Below are 19,662 nucleotides of genomic sequence, written 5' to 3' on the forward strand. Positions count from 1 at the left end.
GCTGATGCTACTGGTCCAGGACCGTCCTTTGAGAGTCGTTGCACAGGAGCAAATGTCCTGGGTTTGAAAAGGAAAAGGGAAAGTGACCTCAATACTGGTCCAGGCATTTCCCCCACTCCAAATGCTACAAGTGGATCTGGGGCTCCAAAGACCCTTCGCCCCTCCAGGATTCTGAAGGAAAGTATGCACACAAAGAACTGAATGAAATAAGGCAAACACCGTATTTCTACCAAAAGGCCAGCTCTCCCCAGTAAAGATGAAGCACAGACCAGAGCAAGGACCAGAGGCCAAAGTTCGATGTCTTCATTTTTCTCCCTGAAAGGAAGAGAGCTAGTTGCACATGGTGGGGCCACCCGACAACCAGAGGCACCGTCTGGGAGGATGGAGCCGGAAGAGTAAGACTTAGCTGGACCTGCCCAAAGGAGAACATCATTGATCAGCCTGTAGAATGAAACCAGGAACTGAAAGAGCAGGTCACATCTGGTCACGACTGCCCAAAAGGAGAGAGGACAGTCTGTTTCCCATTTCTTGCTGTTGGGGGGTTTTTCTCTGGACGATAAAGCCAGATGCCCTTCTGTTTCATTTTTGAAAAGTGAAAATAATAGTGGGAAGTGGTCTAACGGAGGTCAGGCTCTCCTAACATCCTCACATCCCGAAACAGGTCAACCCCTCTGCCTTCCGTGAGGGAGAGGATTTACTAGGCAGCGACCCAGAGCTCCTCCCTCCTGGGTGCTGGAGGGATGAGCACCTCTTCCTTCCAAGCCAGAGGGACGACAAGCAACTTGGTGTAGCACTGCCGAGGGCTGCCTGTGGGACCCCTGCCTGTGACTTTCAAAGTCTCTGATGAAGATGCTAACGCCTACAAAATGCTTCGTATAAGTTGTTAGTGTGGAAATCAGCTAAAGAACTGAATTTCAAATCTACCAGAAATGACTTGAGCCAAGTCTCACCAAATCTCCAAGGGGTAGGGTGAAAAAATAGTGAGAGCCTCGTGTGTGCCAGGAACTTGGTGCACAACGGTGAACGAGGAAGAGCTCACTGCCACCCACTCCCGTGGCCCTGTGTGTTAGTACACTGAGACAACGAGTAATTGAAATACAAGATGATAAAGCAATACTTTGTCCCAGGCAGACCCAGCATCTAATAGGCCTAACTCCTATTTGACGTCTTGGAGGAGAGAGGACACATTTCCACAAGAAAGTCAGATATAGGACGAATACTCACATATGAATGATTCAACTCTGCTGAATCCTGTTATAAACATGGCACCCCCGGTGGTCCCTCTATGCTCTCTGCATCCCAGAGAAGGAGGCTGGAACAACGCTCCTCATCCTCCCTTTCCAGATAGGTTGGGTTAGAGGCTGTGGATGAGAGGCAATCCCGTGAGGTTTGGAGCGTGGACGAGGAGGACGATTGGCAGCTATTGCAAGTGGACGGCAGTGGTGTTTCACAGCTGATGGCTCTTGAAAACCACTCAGTTCCGCGCACCAGTTAGTCTCCCAGGCCCCAGCGTTCCCAGCCCTCCCAGGCTTGGGCAGGCCTCTCAGTCCCCAGGTTAAAAGCATATCCTAGTGTTAATACCTAGATTGGATCAGTTTTCCTAATCAAGTACTCTGTATAACTGGACGGAGATGAAATGTTTCTGGAAACAACTGAGGCAAAATAAAGGCAGGATGCAGAACTGGCCATGAGTTGTTCAGGGACAGAGAGAGTGAGAGCGGGACTGGAGTCTTCCACAGGCACTGCCATCGCAAGTGCTTTGTGCCGAGTTTCTCCCGCACTTCTCATCCGGCACCTTGAAAAGCTTTAAAAGTATCTATCCCACTAATGTGATATCTTTGCCCCGAGTTTACAACACCTCTTCATAGCTTTGGGAACGCTGTAAGACACACTCAAAGTGTCATTTGGGCAGTGTCTTACATCACACTTCCCACAGGGCTCTGGAGAGGAATATCTGCAAATTGTCGCATTTTAAGTCAATTGATCTTTGATGTTCTTACAAAGGTCTTGTCTTCTATGGGCAACTGTTTGGCACCTTAATGGAAGGTCGTTCACATTTTATATACTTTAAAATGTTTAATCTTAAATTTTTCCAACAAAACTTTCCATAACCAAAGTAGTAATTCCTTTTACCATCTCTGCAACTAAAAGTGTTTCGCTTGTTTGTGCCATAATCCAAGCTATTTTAGAGCTGGTCCGAGCCACAAGCTCAGATCCTGCTGAAAATTGTTTAGATTTTCTTTGTTGGACATTTAATTCTGGCTCCAGTTACTCGTTTTGTCAATTCTGTTTCTGATTGTTGAGAGGAAATATTTGAGGAACTCCCTACGTATTTGCTGGAAATGTCTCCCACAGCTGGTTTGATTTTGCCGTACTGCACCAAATTGCAATTGCCACTCGTCACGAATTCTGTAACTTATCTTCTTTCAGTCTCTCTTTCTCTTCCATGTTCTAGTCATCGGACCTGCTTACTCATCTCTGTTCATTCCGCTTCAGTATCATGCCTTCATTTTAAAGTAAGAAATTTGTCCATACTTATTTTTAAACTAAAAATTAAGTGTATTATAAATAAAATAATCAGAATTTAAATTTAATTACCAATTACAATGTAGATAGGTGTCACTGTAACTCACACAGTCCTCATAAAGTATTCCAAGGAAAGTATTACATCAATGTGTAAAAAAGATTATTCAAATGGAATCAGTCTATTGATATTGACTAGGTCAATGATATGTTTAGAAACAATGCATGGGACTGACATTTGCGTTGCAATATGGCAATAATATGTGATCAACAGTTAGGGTGAAATGTATTTCTATGAAAACAACAAAGTTGTGTTTCATGGTAAAATATTTTACACTGCTTCAGATTTTAAATTTAAGTGAAAACTAATTATAATTCCATAATATTTCAAATTCAGTTTCTCAGGTATGCCAGCTACACTTCAAGTGCTCAGTAGCCACCTGTGGTAGTGGCTAGTGTATTAGACAATGCAATTTCTAGAAAATACTCAAATGCTTGAAAATTAAATAGATACTTGTCAATAACCAATGATTAAAAAAAGATTTCACAGGGGCCAGCCTGGTGGTGCAGTGGTTAAGTTCCCACGTTCCGCTTTTGCAGCCAGGGGTTTGACGGTTCAGATCCTGGTGTGGACCTACACAAGACTTATCAAGCCATGCTGTGGTAGGCGTCCCACATATAAAGTAGGGGAAGATGGGCACGGATGTTAGCTCAGGGCCAGTCTTCCTCAGTAAAAAGAAGAGGAGTGGCAGCAGTTAGCTCAGGGCTAGTGTTCCTCAAAAAAAAACTTTCAAAAAAAAGATATCACAAAGAATATAGAAAATATTTAAAACTGAATGCTAGCAAAAACAATGTACAAAAAATTGTGAGATGTAGATAGACATGCATAGTGGGAAATTTTATAGCTTCCTATCTTTATGTTAGAAAAGAAAAATTTTAAATTAAATAGCTATTGTTAATTTATTATTTAATTGAAGTCTAGTTGGCATACAATATCCTATTAGTTTCAGGTGTACATCATAGTGACTGGACACTTGCATAATTACGAAATGATCACCATGTAAGTCTAGCTGGATGAATTTTTAATAGTTTACAGGATATTGTAGACAGCATGTTGTAGGGACTCTGGACATTATTACCTTCTTCTGAAGAACACTGAGATTGTTCTGGCAGGCACTTAAATTTCTGGCAGTTCAGTTTGACCCCGGGAAGGCTGGGTCTTAGAAATCCTCAGCAAAGGACTATTCTGATTTTGCTTTTCCTCTGGGTCAATCCTTTAGTCCTAATGTGGTTTTGACTCTTAAAGTCTGACTCAGGGTATTTCAGCGGAATACCTTGGTGGACTGGAACCTCAAATCCTGTCTTTGCTGCTGTGGGAAAGGGCTGACATCTCTGACCTCCCAGAGAACTTGCCCCCGGACTCTGGAGATGGCAGTTCGTGGGGTGGCCAAAGACAGACCTGAAGGGAGTCCGGGTGCAGAGTCTCTAGGGCCCCTGCCGCCCCGCGCCCCCCTTCCGGGGGCTCCTCGGCTGTTCCACCTGCTGGGCCCGCCCCCGCTGCGCCCCCTCTCAGGTCACCGGGAGCTGCTGCTCGGGCACTGCCCCTGCGTCAGCGGGACGGGGACGTGCCCTCGGGGGAGCCACACGCACGTGGCGGCCTGGGCGGGCCCCTATCTTAAGGGTCAGTTCCTGTAGGGTCTGCTTGGATTCGGTCACTTCCCAGGGCCTGCAAATAGCTGCGTTAAAATGATTACTTTGTGCTTTCTACACAGCTCATCAGTGTTCTTGCAGGAGGGCTGAGAGCCGGGAGCCTCCCCTGAGACTTTCAGGAGCCGCTTGGACCCACAAGGAGGAGCACCGTGTGCTCGTGGGCTCCTCAGCTTCTCCGAAACCCTGCTTTTCATGCCTTGCTCAGCGTGGAGACCTTTTTCAAAAATACCAAATTCTAAAGTTCGCTATTTCCACAGCCTTGGCCAACAACGCTCTCTCCCCGCCCCAGCCCCCACCCCCGCCCCTTCTTTCTTGCTGGGACACAGACCCTGGAGTTTCCAGAACCTCCCCACACCTGCCTTCCCTGTTCTCTGAGGCCCCGTCCCTCGTCCTGAAGTAACGTGGACGCCTCTCCCCTGACTTTCGGTCACAAAGGAGAGAAGCCTGTACTTGATACACCCAAAACCGTTTCTGTAGAATGTTTAATGAATGACGTTTCCAGTGACTTGTCATTTAGGGTCACTGATGGGTGCCGTTTGGCCGAATGCTTGTATTTTCTATCATGAAATTATTTAACAAAGTTAAAACAATAACACCTATATTGAAGAAATTTATCTTCTTATGCCAATGGAAATGCAAACGATTTTAGCGTTTACTTCAATAGCTCTGAAGTTGCAAGTCTGTCCACTGAGAAACGAGATGGCCTTGATCGACTTCACTGGAGTATTTACCAATTCTCTCTCTTTTTTAGATTTTAATGTGACTTTTTTTCCTTGGATAAATTTGATGTGCAACATTGTGTAAATTCAAGGTGGACAGTATATTACTTTGATATAGTTCTATATTGTAATATGGCTGCCTTTGTAATGATATTTATCACATTACATACTTGTAGTACAATGTTATTGTCTATTTTCACTATACTGGACATTAGATCTCTATGGCTTACTTACTACTTATTACAAGTTTGTGTCCTTAAAACACCGTCAATCTTACCCCACAACCCCCAACTCTGGTAACCACTGTTTTACTTTCTGGTCTTTTTTTTTTTTTTTTTAAAGTTTTTTAGATGCCACATATAAGTCATATCATACAGTACTTGTCTTTCTCTGTCTGACTTAGCTCGCTTCTAATTCTTCCAAATCTAATACATAAATGTAAGACAATTCCAAGTGGAATGCCAACGAGACTAATTTTTGAAAATTAAACAAGTGATTTAAACTCTCACACAGAAGAATAAGTGCCTGAGAATAACAAAGGGAATATAAAAACGTAGACTGAGGAGGAGTCGGCTCACGGTATCACAATCAAAGACACTGTAATCGAATCAATATTTTATTCATGTAGGAGTAGAAAAGTAGAAGACAAGAACAGAACTGAGAACCCTGACACGGATCTCAGGGAGCACGAAAATGTTGTATGTGATAAATGTGATGTTCCAGTTCAGCGGGAAATGGGTCACTTATTTAATCAATGGTTCTGGCACAGAGACTATCTTAAGCATAGACCAAATCAGTCTCTTTTCTGCCTTGAGACACTTTTCTGAATCTTTTAGCAAAAGAAATGCTCGAGCTGTCTTAGGAGTCCACTGGGTCCGGGGCAGACAGGTGTCACGGCCTTGCAGTGTGGGACTGCAGGTCTCTGGGCGTCTGACTGCAGAGAATCCCCAACCAGCACACGAGCATCAGACAGACCTGAGGCTGCGACCTCTGATTCCTGATTGTCCCCTGCACTGTCACCCCACCTCCACTTCCCACCCCTCCCAGGGGAAGGCAGCTGCAGACACACAGCTTGAAAGGGAAAGAGGAGTGTAGTGGGAGACATGTCCCCCTATTTTCTCCTGCTCTGTTTCCATCAGTTGAGCAGACTCCCCAGGAGCATCTGAGTCACGTCAGTCTCCTTATGCAGTAGGATGGCACCTATCAGGGGCCCCGCCAGACCAACCTCCTGCTCTCCTCTCCTCTCCTCTCCCTGTTGCTTCTAATGGGCCCTGTCCATGGGAAGTTGCCTGATTGATATCTACACTGATTTGCTACATCAGGGTTTAACGAGTGACTCCAGGGTCCAGGAAGCTGCTGGAATTACATGGAAGAATGAGGCCCAGGCCTGCCCTCAGGAAGCTTGGGTTCTATCAGCGTAAAGACAAGTACCTCAAGAAATGTAATGCCAGTGAGGTGTAAGGTTCCACATGAGAAGAGCGTGCTGGAGGGGTACAGAGCGTGTTCTGGAAGATGTGATGCTGGACTTGGGACGTGAGCTGGGAACTCTGGACCCCACATGCCTCTCACCACAGCAGACACTGACCTGGAGGCTGGGATGACCAGTGACCTATGGAGATGGAGACAGCAAGCGATGGGCTGGAAGCTGGTCACAGGGGCTGAGGGAGGCTCACAGGAAACAGCTGTCCCGTACTGAGGTCCAGCGTACGCTCAGATGGGCGCCCTCTTCAGGAGATGTTTGTGAGTCTCCTCAGATTCCTTCTGGATGTGGCACAGTCTCTCCAGCCGGGACTCCTCACTGAGCACTTCCTCAGAGCCTTGTCCCTGGACGGTTCGCCTTTCCTGCACTTCTTTGAGCAGAACGTTTTGCTGGGAGTATTGGTAAGCCTTGTTGCTGTAGCAGTGGCCTTCATTTTCCCACAGGATTCCTTCGATTTTCTCCATCAGCTCCTTCAGCTGGGCCTCCTGCTCCGCCCCCTCCGCCCTGTTGTTGAAGCCGCAGTGGCGTCGCTCGCACACCACATCCAGCTTGGCAAGGCCCTGGTTGTCGGTCTCTCGTACATACTCTTCCAGGGAGCCACCCTCCAGGTCTTCCTTCCGGGTGAACACCAGGATGGTGTAGGCCAGGATGCCCACTCCAAAGACCTCCTGGAGGCGCCTGACCACCTGCTGATCCTCTTCTGTGAACCGGCCCAGCTGTGTCACCAGGAGCACGGCATGAGGCCCCGGGGAGGAGAAGGCAATGGCTTCACAGATGCCCTGAGCTGCCATTGCTGGTGGGGCCTGAGGGGACAAAATGTCAGGTGTGTCGATGACCTCCAGTTCCTTCCCGGCCCATCCTCGGCTCCCCGTCTGGAAGGCCTTGGTCACTGGTCTAGCGCTGAGTTTAGACTCAAACACTTTCCTGCCCAGGATGCTGTTTCCTGTTGCACTTTTCCCGGTTCCGGTTTTCCCCACCAGGATGAGCCTCAGTCTCTGTGGGCTCAGTTTGCTCTTTCTCAGACCTAGAAGCATCGAGAGAAAGCAGAGGGATTGGGGTTACAGCCCATCCGCCCCATTCTGCCTCGTCAGAGGCCATGAGGCTGGGGATGCTGCTGGGCCTCAGGGCACGTTGTCTTGGTGGGAGGAGGGACGGAGACCCACAGTGGAACTGAGACCTGCCTGGACTCACATTTTCTTTTTTAACGTTCTTTTTTAAGAGTAGTAAAATATACACAACTTAAAATTTACCATTTTAACCATTTTTAGGTGTACAATTCAGTGGCATTAAGGACATTCACATTGTTCTGTAATCATCACTACTATTCATCTCAATAATATTTTCATCCTCCCAGGTGAAATCATACCCTTTAACGCTCACTCCCCATCCCTCCCTCTCCCTAACACCTGGTAACCACCATTCAACTTTCTCTCTCTCTGAGTTTGACTATTCTAGATCCCTCTTCTAAGTGGAATCATGCAATATTTGCCCTTTTGTGTCTGGCTTATTTCACTTAGCATAGTGTTTTCAAGGTTCATCCATGTTTAGCTGGTGTCGGAGAGTGCCAAGTAAGAGCCGGTTCCTGAGTCTGTTCCACGTTGGAGACACTGACGTGTCTCAATGACAGAGCCCTAAGCCTCCTGAGAGCAGGATGACACCGTCTTCTTCTGCATCTCCTTAGTGACAACATGTTTTTCACTGCCTGCCACCCTTGCCTGGCTGACCCCTGACTGATTCAGGCTGGGTGACATGGCCGCCCTCAGCTTCCCCCAGGCGGCAGAAAGGCCGGGTGAGTGAACGGGTGGGAGTTTCAGGAACGTGTGGAAGGTGGGCTGCTCGTCCCTGCCCTGCTCCCAGTGCAAAGCTGGACAAAGGCCGCGTCTCCTGTCCGGCAGCCTGGAGCCAGCGTGCACCACAGGACTTTAAAGCCAAATACATTACTTGAGCTCTGGAGAGGATTTTTAAAGTAATATTCAACCTTGATTACTGCAAGAAAGGGTAAATCAGGTGTCCGCACTTGTCTTGGTAATTTTCCAATGCGGATTAGTAATATGGCTCTCTCCCAATGGCTCGGGCCATCGAAGGTCATGTAGTAAAACGTCAGCTGGGTTAAAACACATCATGAATCACAGAGAAATTCTTCTGGCCAGGAAAATGGATGAACTTCTGGCATTCCTTAATCCTATGTCCCCAGGCAAGAGGACAGAGTGGATCCCGTGATAGCTGAGGGCCTGACCCTGAGGCAGTCGCTGTGAGGGAGGAGAACCCCTTGGGTGGGTGGAGCCCAGGTCGGAGGCAGGGCCGAGCGTGGCCTGCTTGTCCATGTGGCGCTTTGCAGCCTTTGACCCTGAGAGCTCTCAGATCTGAACCAGCCAACCACCCACACAGGGGTCTGTTGGCCTCCAAGCCTCAGGCCAAGGTGAGTGATTTTGTCACACCCCGGGTCAGCACACCCTTCCTGAGGAGGAAAGCCCAGAATCTGCAGACCCTTTTTGCGGGCCTGGCATGGGAATTCAGTAAAGGGGGCGACTGGTGCCCTCTCTCACCTCCTGTCGCCCACTGTGCCTCGCAGGGGCCTCTTCTCCCTTATTTGCTGCAGTAAAGAAAGGCCCCAACCCAAAGGCCCTCTGATAGCGGCCCAGGTGGGCAAATCTCTGCTGGGGTTGAACCCCCGCTGCCTCTCCTGGCCCCCCTGCACATGGATGTCCCCATCCGCACGTCTCTCAAGTCTACCTCTGCTAGAAAGTGGTCTTACCTGGTGACATGGCCTCTTTAAGGTCCTGGGGCAGCGCTCCTATGGGATTCTCCTGGAGAAGCTGTTTGTATTTTTCTTCCTCTGTCTAGAGAAATATGAGACATCTCACTGACTTTTTAACCGAGTGTTAGAGGCCCCTGACTTTGCCTCTGGTGCCAGAAGGAGGGTTTTGCATTGGTTTGAGGGGGGTGGACTGACTGAGGAGGGGGGAGGGGTCTGAGTCACTCTCTACCTCCTTTAGGGGCCCTACTGTCTTCTCTCTCTCTCCCTGCACTGCGGTCTCCATCGGGAGTTTAAGAGATTTCACGGAGAAAGGTGCAAGTGGGCTGCAGCCTGAGGAGTGGATGGCATGTGGATAGACAGGGTCCTGGAGCTGCTCTGTGAGGAGGAGGAAGGAGCAGAGACGCAGAAGCAGGTCCTATAGTTCATCCTGAGCTGTGGGAAGGTCTGTGGCCAGAGTGTGCTGGAGGGCACGAGCAGGAAGTCCTGGTGAGGAGCTGGCTCTGGGGTCTTGGGGCCAGAAAGAGGGTCCCGGTTTGATCTGTGGGGAAGGCTTGGCAGCGAGGTTTGCTGAGGGCTGAGAGGTGGGTGGCTGGATGCTATGGTGAGGACCATGCCAGCCATGGCACAGGCATCCTGACCGTGTGGGACAGGGTCGTTCTGGGAGCCAGGAGACCTCAGTGCTCATCTCTCTGGCCACCAATTTAGGATGGTCACACTGCTCAGGTCTCCGTGTCCCCATAAGTGCAAATGCTGGGCCTGAACTAGATGTCCCTGTGGTCTTTCTCCCTATAAGATTCCAACACATTTTATGACATTTTCTAGAGAGGCTCCTAGTCCTCTTTGCAAAGTAGGGCCATGGCACCCCAGCTGGGAACTCCTGCCGTCCTTCTGATGAGAGAAAAATGTATCCTGGCTTCAGTCCGCACTGCCTTGCAGACTAACTCAGTTCCCCATTTCAGAAGCCCGCCATGTCATAGCTGCTTGATACTCTCTGTGGGGATGGGGAGGAAACCACACGGCCCCATGATTGTTTTTCCAGAACATGTAGGACACTTGGAGACATTCACAGTCAGAGGAACGTCTCCTGAGAAGGCTCTGGGGCTGGGGAAACCTAAGTCCAGCGGGCCTTGGGAGACGGTCTTCCCATCGCCCCCACATCCTCGGAAGGTTACTGCCCTCTGTTCATCTGGCAACCCCTCCCAGCTGCACCTGACCCCAGGAGGGGCCGGTGGGGCCAGCGTGGCTATTGCTGTAAGATTGTTGGCTTCATTCAGTAATGTCAGCTCCAGAGTGCTAGACAGAGAGTGGACACTGTCCAGTAAGGTTTGGTGACTTTCCAGGAAGAGAGAGTGACCAGACGAGGTGATTAGCTTCACCCACACCTGGTCAGCAACACTCTAGCAAAGACACAGTATTTTACTTATCAAGGGGCTTCTGGAATAAGGAGGTTAGTGCCCCCATCTCTAAAAACTGTAGACCCCCCAATCTCTTTGTCCTCAGCTTCCCTACATCCTTGGTGGAAACAGAGGCGGTATTTTACCACTGAAGTCTTTCCTCCTTTACAGAGAAGGGACAGCCTGGTAGGAGAGGACGGCAGGGCCAGGAGGAGGCAAGGGAGGCACCCAGAGCAAACTTTACACATCCTGCCCTCTGCCCTCACACTACCAGAGAGAGAGTGTGACCCTGCACCTCACTGCCACACCCTAGGTCCTGCCCTGAACAGCCCCACATGTTTGCCACACTTCTAGTTTTGTCTCCAACAGAGAACACAAAGCAGACACCAGCATCCTCGGTATGTTTCTCAGGAAGAAATGGTAACTCACGGAAGCGTCTTGCCCAAGATTCAACAGAGAGATGGAGAGAGGGCACAGAAGGTCCAAGACTCTCCTGATTTCTTAGTCACAGCTCATTCTATATTATACCACAAACACACAAACACAACACACACGCAGACACAGCACACACACACAAACACAACACACACACCACACAGACACACCATTCACACACGTACACTCACAAACACAGAACACAACACACACACCACTCATACACATACAGTCACAAACACAACACACACACCATTCACATGCATACACTCACAAACACAACACACACACCATTCACATGCACAACACACACACCATTCACACACATACAAACGTAACACACACATAAACATACATAGACAACACAACACACATATTCAAACACATGTCATATACACACAAACATACACACAAACACGCACAAACATGTATACACAACACACATACACTCACAAACACAACACAACACATACTCACAAACATAACACATACAAACATACATAGACAACACACACAAACATAACACACACTCATACACAAAACACAACACATGTACATATACACACAAGCATAACACACACAAACATATGCACACAACACACATACACTCACAAACACAACACAACACACACCACACACATCGCAAACACAACACACACAAACATACATACACAACACACACACACTCACAAACACAACACACACAAACATACATAGAAAACACACACAAACATACACACTCATACACAACACGTGTACGTATACACACAAACATAACACACACATACACAAACACACCACCCATACACGTACACTCCCAAACACAATATACACACAAACAAAATACATACACACAACACACAGACAGACACACTCACCCATACACTCAGACTTACCGCTCTGTGGGCCGGTGGACAAGAGGAATGGCCATGTTTCCTGTCTCCTGGGGCCGAGTGCTCTTGTGAATTCTTGGTCTCTCCTTTTGGGGCCCACTCGTTGTAGCCTTTTGGGGGGCTTGAAGGGAGGAAGGAGAGGAAGGTGTCCAAGGCGTATGAAAATATCCAGGACATGGCCTATATTTTTCGGTGAAATGTGGTCTGAAGGCTCAGCTCTGGAACCACCCGAGAGAGAGCAGCTGCCCCGCAGGGCAGGCGGAGGAGGAGGAAGTGGGTAGGCCCTCCCGGGGCCAGGCCCTCCTGAGGCAGAAAAGCAAGCTGCTTGCACTTGTCTGCAGGGCGGCCACAGTCATATAAACAGGAAGAACGAGAACACGAGCGTCATTTGTAGCCTGACCCAGGATAACTAGAACTCAGAGGCTTGACAAGCAGCGGATCCTTCAGAAAATGTTGTGCAAGGGCGTGATTTTTTACTGATATCCCCGTTTTGAGAATTGCCCGCTCCCTGCAGATGCCCTAGGACTTCACCAGTGTGACAGACATCCATGGTCTCTTCCTTCTCCTAACTCCTCCCTCCTTTACATATTTCCTCTGCAGACAAGGGCTGATTCTCTCTCTGAGGTGTAAATCACTGATAAGAACTTGAACTGCTGTATCTCCTAGAAGTTTGCAGTCTAAGAGGGGCTAATGCAAAAGCCCATGGCTACGTAGGATTGTAAGAGGATGACGACGTAGGATCAGAAAGAGCAAGGTTATGGGGGGCAGTGTTTTGGAGACAGGCTAGGGGAGAAAAAGCCACAGCATCCTCAGAAACACGTTTTCCAGGACATTAGGAAAAAATCCAACCACTCTAATTAAAAGGAGGCCGTTGAAGGAAGAAATTGAGAACATTTGAACATAGGTTATGATAGAGTTTTAAAGTGTTAAGATTCATTCTGGGGCTGGCCCTGTGGCATAGTGGTTGAGTTCAGTGCACTCTGCTTCAGTGGCCCGGGTTCAGTTCCCGGGCACGGACCTACACCACTCGTTGGCAGCCATGCTGTGGTGGTGACCCACATACAAGTAGAGGAAGATTGGCATGGATATTAGCACAGGGCAAATCTTCCTTAAGCAAAATGAGGAAGATTGGCAACAGATATTAGCTCAGGGTGAATCTTTCTCAGCAGAAAAAAAAGTTTCATTCAAAAATCCCAGTCAATCTACCACAGTCACTCTAATTTTCCCATGTTCTGTCCTACTTAGTACCCATGGATTATTCACTACAATTGTTACACAGTGTATATATCTCTAATGTTCTATTTTAAATTGTTCTCCAAGTGCCTTGACATGATTACTTCTTAGAAGTCATGTGATCTTCACCACTCCTTCCATTGCCTAAGTATTTAGAATATTATTACTCCATCCACAATTGAAATAAAGGATCGCATTTGAATTCTGATAGCAGCCATTTTCTGGGTGCTGACCCTGGAGAGCTGCCAGACCTGCAGCCGATGGCAAGAGATCGACTTGGAGCTGAGCCACTGAGATTCTGGAAGTGTTTGTTACTGCACGTGATCTGGCCTAACCTGACTCACACGGAACGGAAATCTCATGTTTGATCTTTCTGCTGATTCTCACTTTTGGCGATTTCTTTTCTGAAGGAATCTTCACAATCTTTGACTGTGAAGTCAAATGTGGAAAACTTAAGGACTGAAATAAAGGCAGTTTTACTCCAGAGAGGGTTTGTGTGGACTTTTATCAGGGACTGAGAAGGGGGTGTTGGTGCCACTGACCTGAGACCACGTTAGCCCCCTTCGGGTGTCTCTGACTTAACCAGAAACCCCCAGTCTATAGTTCACTTTACAACCGAGTCGAGACGCAGGCTTCAAATGTAGGGCTGACAGCTTCGTGTTCTCAGAGCAGCCAACCTGCCCTTCGAGTTTATAGCTCACAGCTCCCATTTCAGTTTAAGATTTTGTTGTTGTTACTTGTTTTGGTTTTGCTCACACAGCGTCAAACCTCACTTCTTGCATGGCAAATACGGTCGTGTGCTGTGTAACAATGTTTCAGCCAATGATGGATGCGCACATACCCTGGGGGTCCCAAAAGATTATAATGGAGCTGAAAACTTCTGAAAGGAATGACGCCTCCTCAAGAAAAGCCTCAGGCAGGTCCCCCAGGAGCTGTTCCAGAAGAAGGCGTTGTTATCACAGGAGATGACAGCTGCATGACCTGAAGACCTTCTGGTGCAACGAGATGTGGAGGTGAAGACAGGGGTATTGATGGTCCTGAACTGCCAGCCCTGCAAGCTCCGTTCACGGCAAGTGCCCTATGCAGGTGCACCATTGTGTATCTTTCATACTCTACTTTTACTGCACCTTTTCTGTGTTTAGAGATGTTTACATATGCAAATACTTCCATTGTGTCCCCATGCCGACAGTATTGGGTACAGTAACACGCTGTGCAGGTCTGCAGCCTGGGAGCAGTAAGCTGGACAGTCTAGGTTTGCGTGTGCACTCTATGATGTGTGCACAACGACACAATCACTCAATGACTCTTTCTCAGAGCATATCCCCATTGTTAAGTGACAAATAATGGTAACATAGTCTGCTGTTTCGTAGAGTGAGACCCTCTCTGTGCTAATCTCTTAAACACAGCATCTCCAAGTACATCATAGAATGTAGCTCACAATCCCACTCTTGTCCTGTTTCTTAAACCTTGACCAAAATCCCATCACACTGTCACCAGCGCCCTGGGTGCTTGTTGTCCCCCATGATAGCAATCAAGAGAGACAACAAAAGGGACCAGGAAAGTAAATTTGTTAGCTTGTGCACAAGGGAAGCACAAGGGAGCTGGTGACAGGTGGAAGGGGACAGGTGACCCACTGGTTAGAGAGTGGGATTGTGGGGCTTTATATCAGGCAAAGGCTGGGGAGGAGGCCTTCTCACGGCATGTACAGGTGGGATTTTTCTTGCGCTTGCATTCTTGTTCCACAGGCCCCCACAGGTGTTGCACCCATCATTAGCATGCTAGCTCTCCACCCCGGGTGTGATTTTTAGTCTGGTAATGGGGCTAAGGTCACCTTCAGCCAACTCCTGGGTGCTGGGGCGCATGGGTAAGCCTGGGAAAGTCCGGGGGCTGCAGATGTCGGATCTTGGTGGTCTATCTGATTCTCTTAGCTCCCCGCTTGGGTAGGGCCTTATCTTGTTAGGCCAGGGGCCTTGCGATGACCCTGTCTCATTAGGCTGGCTCCTCTCTCAGTGTGGCCCCAAACTAAGAGCCTTGGAAGTTGGGATATTTGGTGAACACTAATGGTGTCATGCACACTGTCCACCCTGAGAGGTGAGAAGCCAAACGTTAGTCACAGTTGCAAAGAAAGAGCTAAATACAATGTATGGTTTCTGAAAAGGATGATGATTGGAAAGTTATAGCTAACATTTGGATAAAAGTTACACCAGGCACGGCTGTGAGTGCTTTCCATGCGTTAACTCATTTAAGGCTCACAGCAATCCTCTGAGGAGGAGAGACTATTGCAGCTCCAGTGTTTACAGACAGAAACTGAGGCACAGAGAGCGAAGCTTCCTGTCCACAGTCCTGAACTGGGAATGGCCAAGCTGAGGTTTGCACTCAGCCAGTCCAGCTCCAGAGTCCAGGCTCTTAGCACTAAACACAAGTTCAGAAGATCCCACCAGGAGCATCGTGTGGTCCAGGCAGCCTAGATAAGACAGAAAGAGGCGAGTCGCCCTGCTGTAGAACATTGCCACGGTCCACAGTCTCTGACGTCACAGCTGGAGTCCCTCCTCCCCAACACATATGCTCTTGACCCAAAACAACAGTTAAACGTGACTAAGGACGAGGCAGGGTCTTCAATTTGAGAGCTGTAAAAATCCTTGCTTCTTAAATGCTGTGTCTGACGTGGGTTAGCATTTCACATGTAAATTTCCTTATCTGCTTCTCACATATTTACTGCTCACGTGTGAACATGACCTGGCTGGTGTGCTGGTCCCAGGAGGAGGAGGACTGACATGGAACAGACCTACCCCAGCCAACCCACATGTGATGTGCTGCTTAATTTTGTGGGTCCACTTGGCTAGGCTTTGGTGCCCAGCTGAGGGGTCAAACAGCAGCCCATATGGTACTGTGAAGGTGCTGATATATTTATTTTTCCAGCTTCATTTAAGTACAATTGACAAATAAAATTGTAATATACTTAAAGTGATGATTCGATATATGTATGCATTGTGAGATGATTCCCACAATCGAGTTAACACATCAATCACCACACAGAGTCACCTTTTTTTCTTTTTGGTGAGGACACTTAAGATCTAGTCTCATAGTAAATTTCAAGAATACAGCACAGTGTTGTTGCCTATGGTCTCCATGCTGCACGTTAGATCCTCAGAACCTACTCATCTTATAACTGAAGCTTTGTACCCTTTCACCAACCTCTCCCTAATGCCCCCAGCCCTCCAGCCTCTGGCACCTGCCATTCCACTCTCTGTTTCTATGAGTTCCACTTTCATGTTTTTGGATTCTACATGTAGCTGATGTACCATGCAGTATTGTCTTTCTCTGTCTGTCTTATTTCACTTAACGTAATGCCCTCCAGGTTCATCTGTGTTTTCACAAATGGCAGGATTTCCTTCCTTTTTAAGGCTTAATAACCTTCCATTGTGTATATATACCACATTTTATTTATCAATTCCTCCATTGACAGACACTTAGGTTGTTTCCATATCTGGCCATTGTGAATAATGCTGCAATGAACACGCAAGGGCAGGTGTCTCCGCAAGGTACTGATTTCATTTCCTTCGAAATCAGAAATACCCAGAAGTGGACTAGCTGCATCACGTGGTAGTGCTATTTCCGTTTTGGGGGGACCTCCCTGCGGTCTCCCAGGGTGGCTGTACAATGTGCATTCCCACCAGCAGAGCCTGAGGGCTCCCTCTCTCCTCATCCTCTCCATCACCTGTTATCGCTTGCCTTTTCGGTGACAGCCCTTCGGACAGGTGGGAGGTGATACCTCACTGTGGTTCTGACTTGTGCTTCCCTGATGATTCGCGGTGCTGAGCACCTTTTCTTGTATTTATTGGCCATTCATGTGTCTTCTTTGGACAAATTTCAATTCAAGCATTTGCCCATTTTTCAATTGGGTTACTTGTTTTTTATTATTGAGTTATATGAGTTCCTGATGTATTTTGGGTGTTAACCTCTTATGAGATAAATGGTTTGCAGATATTTTCTCCCATTTAGTAGGTTGCCTTTTCGTTTTGGTGACGGTCTCCTTTGCTGTGCAGAAGCTTTTTAGTTTGGTATAGTTCCACTTGTTTATTTTTGCTTTTGTTGCCTTTGCTTTAGGTGTCAGATCCAAAAACTCATCACTAAGAGTGACGTCGAGCAGTTTTTCCCCATGTTTTCTTCTAGGATTTTTACAGTTTCTGATCTTATGTTTCAGCCTTTACTCCATTTGAGCTGATTTTTGTGTGTGCCATGAGATAGGTGTCCAGTTTCGTTCTTTTGCATGTGGCTGTCCGATTTTCCCACCATTTATTGAAGAGACTGTCCTTTCCCCTATGCTTTTGTGGAGAATTAGTTGACCATACGTGTGTGGTTTAGTCCTGGGCTCTCCGTCCTGTCCGCTGACCCGGGTGACTGTGCCCATGTCACGCTGTTTGGAGTCAGATCGCTTTGTTACACAGCTGAAGTCAGGAGGTGTGATGTGGCTTTGCCTTTCCCTGGCTTCTCTAGATTCATGTTGTTCTTTTGTTTGGAATGCATTCCCTTGTTTCTTCATTTTCCTTGACTCTGTTGTGGTTACCGCACATTTGACTACATAGCCACCACTCCTGGTCTTGACAGACTGACGTCATGGAGGAGATGAGCCTCACCATCCAGGCTGGCCTGAGCTCCTGGCTGCCTCTCAAACCTTCGTGCTCTTCCAAACTGTTGTCTCTGTTCTCAGTGGCTCCCAGGAGATTAGGCTGTGCTGAGACCCGCCAGTGCCCCCGGGCCTGGGAAACGCCCACCCGCCTGTCCAGGCTCCCAAGGACTACGAATTGCCTGCCCCTTCAGCTGCCCAGTGCAGGCTAATTGGACACCAACCCTCAGGCAGCAGCTGGGAAAGTCAGGGCATTGGAAATGCAGCCCGGCCCCTGTCGGGGGGACACCCTGGGTGTTGTGGCTGCTCCCTCTGTGCTGAGCCAGCCGGAATGGGCCCTGGGATTGCTCGTGCTCCCCCACAGAACGGCCCCTTTGTCCTCCGGGGTCCTGGGGAGCCTGTGAATGCCGAGCCCGTCAGCTCACAGGGTGTGGCATTGGGAGCCCCCCTAGGGCAGCAGCTGTGGAAGGTGGGTCATGAGTGAGTGGACAGCTCCTTCTGTGGAGAGTGGAGATGACTAGGTTTGATTGCTGCAGTGCACCTGGGGGAGAAGGCAGGGGGCATGCCCACCAGCTCCTTCTGGCTCTAGGAGGATGCCCGTCAGCTCCCAGACGCAAGCTGGTTAGAAGCCTGACCTGTGGGCAGCAGCCGGAGAGCAGGAGGCAGATCCCTTGAGAGAGAAACTTTGAGACGGTGTTTTTGCCTGTTCCTTCTGCACTGAGCGTGGGGGCGGGGGCGGGGAGGTAGCTGCAGGAGGTGCTCCTGCTCCTGTTGAAAACCCCTTGTTTATTTACTACGAGTCTGGGGCACTCGACAGTGCCAAGCCCGTCGGCTCTCTGAGCCGGGTGACTTGCAAGCCAGGCCCTCGGGTGCCAGTCGTCAAAGCTGGGGTGCTGCGTGGAGAGTCCCAGCTCTTCACTCCTCAGGGAGAGACTTGCAGCTGGGGCTCCCTCCCGATTGTAAGGGTGGGGCTCGTGGTGAGTGGGTCTCAGCCGTTCCTTCCCATTTCCGTGGGTACTTTCTCAGCTGCCAGGTGTGCAGGAGTCACTAAACTGGCTTCTGGATTTCTCTCGGAGAGAATTGAGCCATGTGGGGCTGTGCATTTGGTTCGTCTGTGGGAGCAGGGGAGGTCGGGAGCCTCTGTGCCACCATCTTGCTGATGCCCCTGTGAAGGTATCTGTTAGCTGTGATTCACATTGACAGCAGTGGACTTTGAGTAAAGCACATTATCCTGCATCTTGTGGGTGGGCCTCATCCAATTAGTCAAAGGCCTTAAGAGAAAAGACTCAAGTTTTTCAGTTCCGTGTCTGACAATTCCAATATCTGTGTCATATCTGCATCACTTCTAATGTTTGCTTTGTGTCTTGCCTTTTAGCACGTCCTGTAATGTTGCTGAAAGCTGGACATGCTGACTCAGATACTGGGAGTTGAGGTAAACAGGCTGTGGTGTTAGGTTCTATGTTACTCCATCCAGGGGTTGGGGTTGTTAATGTTTGCTGTAGCCGTAGGTGCCCGAGTGCCCATTTCCCGCAGGTCCTTGTTTTGTCTCGCCTGTTGTCTGTGGTTCTTTCTGAGTCCCTCTGAAACAGAGTTTGTGCCTCGCAGTTCCTCAGTGTTAATCCCGTTTTTATGCGGGGCGCTGTTGACGTGGTGGGAGGAGGGAGGGAGGGAGGGGAAGTGTGAGCCTGGGGCTCAGTCTCCCTCTCCAAGTGGGTCTGTGTCCCTCTGTGATCAGCACAATTTTTTGACCTTTTTCCTCTTCTCCCCCTTTAGGTGACACAAGCCAAACACAGACACTGCCCACCTCTCCCTCCTCACTTTTTTCAGTCTCTTTCTTTCCTCGCTGCTCTGGCCTCGAAGGACTTCCTGGAGTTGCCTGAATCCTTCATC

The 19,662-nt window shown here is 48.6% G+C and overlaps 2 protein-coding genes across 2 annotated transcripts in view; one reads left to right on the forward strand and one right to left on the reverse strand.

Moving 5' to 3' along the window:
* The window catches only part of LOC123287442 (GTPase IMAP family member 1-like), a 221,816-nt gene that overhangs the window by 152,650 nt on the left and 49,504 nt on the right, over nucleotides 1–19,662 (forward strand). The window lies entirely within an intron of this gene.
* On the reverse strand, nucleotides 5,556–12,482 carry GIMAP6 (GTPase, IMAP family member 6). The gene is made up of 3 exons (XM_014841019.3): nucleotides 11,916–12,482; nucleotides 9,188–9,272; nucleotides 5,556–7,456 (listed from the first exon to the last, which is right to left on the reverse strand). Exons 1-3 carry the CDS (start codon nucleotides 12,087–12,089, stop codon nucleotides 6,663–6,665), a joined length of 1,053 nt encoding a protein of 350 aa, XP_014696505.1. The 5' UTR covers nucleotides 12,090–12,482; the 3' UTR covers nucleotides 5,556–6,662.

Source organism: Equus asinus, chromosome 1 (assembly GCF_041296235.1).
Source record: "Equus asinus isolate D_3611 breed Donkey chromosome 1, EquAss-T2T_v2, whole genome shotgun sequence".
NCBI classification, from domain to species: Eukaryota; Metazoa; Chordata; class Mammalia; order Perissodactyla; family Equidae; genus Equus; species Equus asinus.

Excerpts from the sequence above, each read along its gene's own strand:
- GIMAP6 (XM_014841019.3), bottom strand. The coding sequence starts at position 12,089 with ATGTCCTGGATATTTTCATACGCCTTGGACACCTTCCTCTCCTTCCTC. Across the intron at positions 9,273-11,915 it reads GTCCACCGGCCCACAGAGCG|ACAGAGGAAGAAAAATACAA; the intron begins GTAAGTCTGAGT and ends ATATTTCTCTAG. Across the intron at positions 7,457-9,187 it reads TAAAGAGGCCATGTCACCAG|GTCTGAGAAAGAGCAAACTG; the intron begins GTAAGACCACTT and ends CGATGCTTCTAG.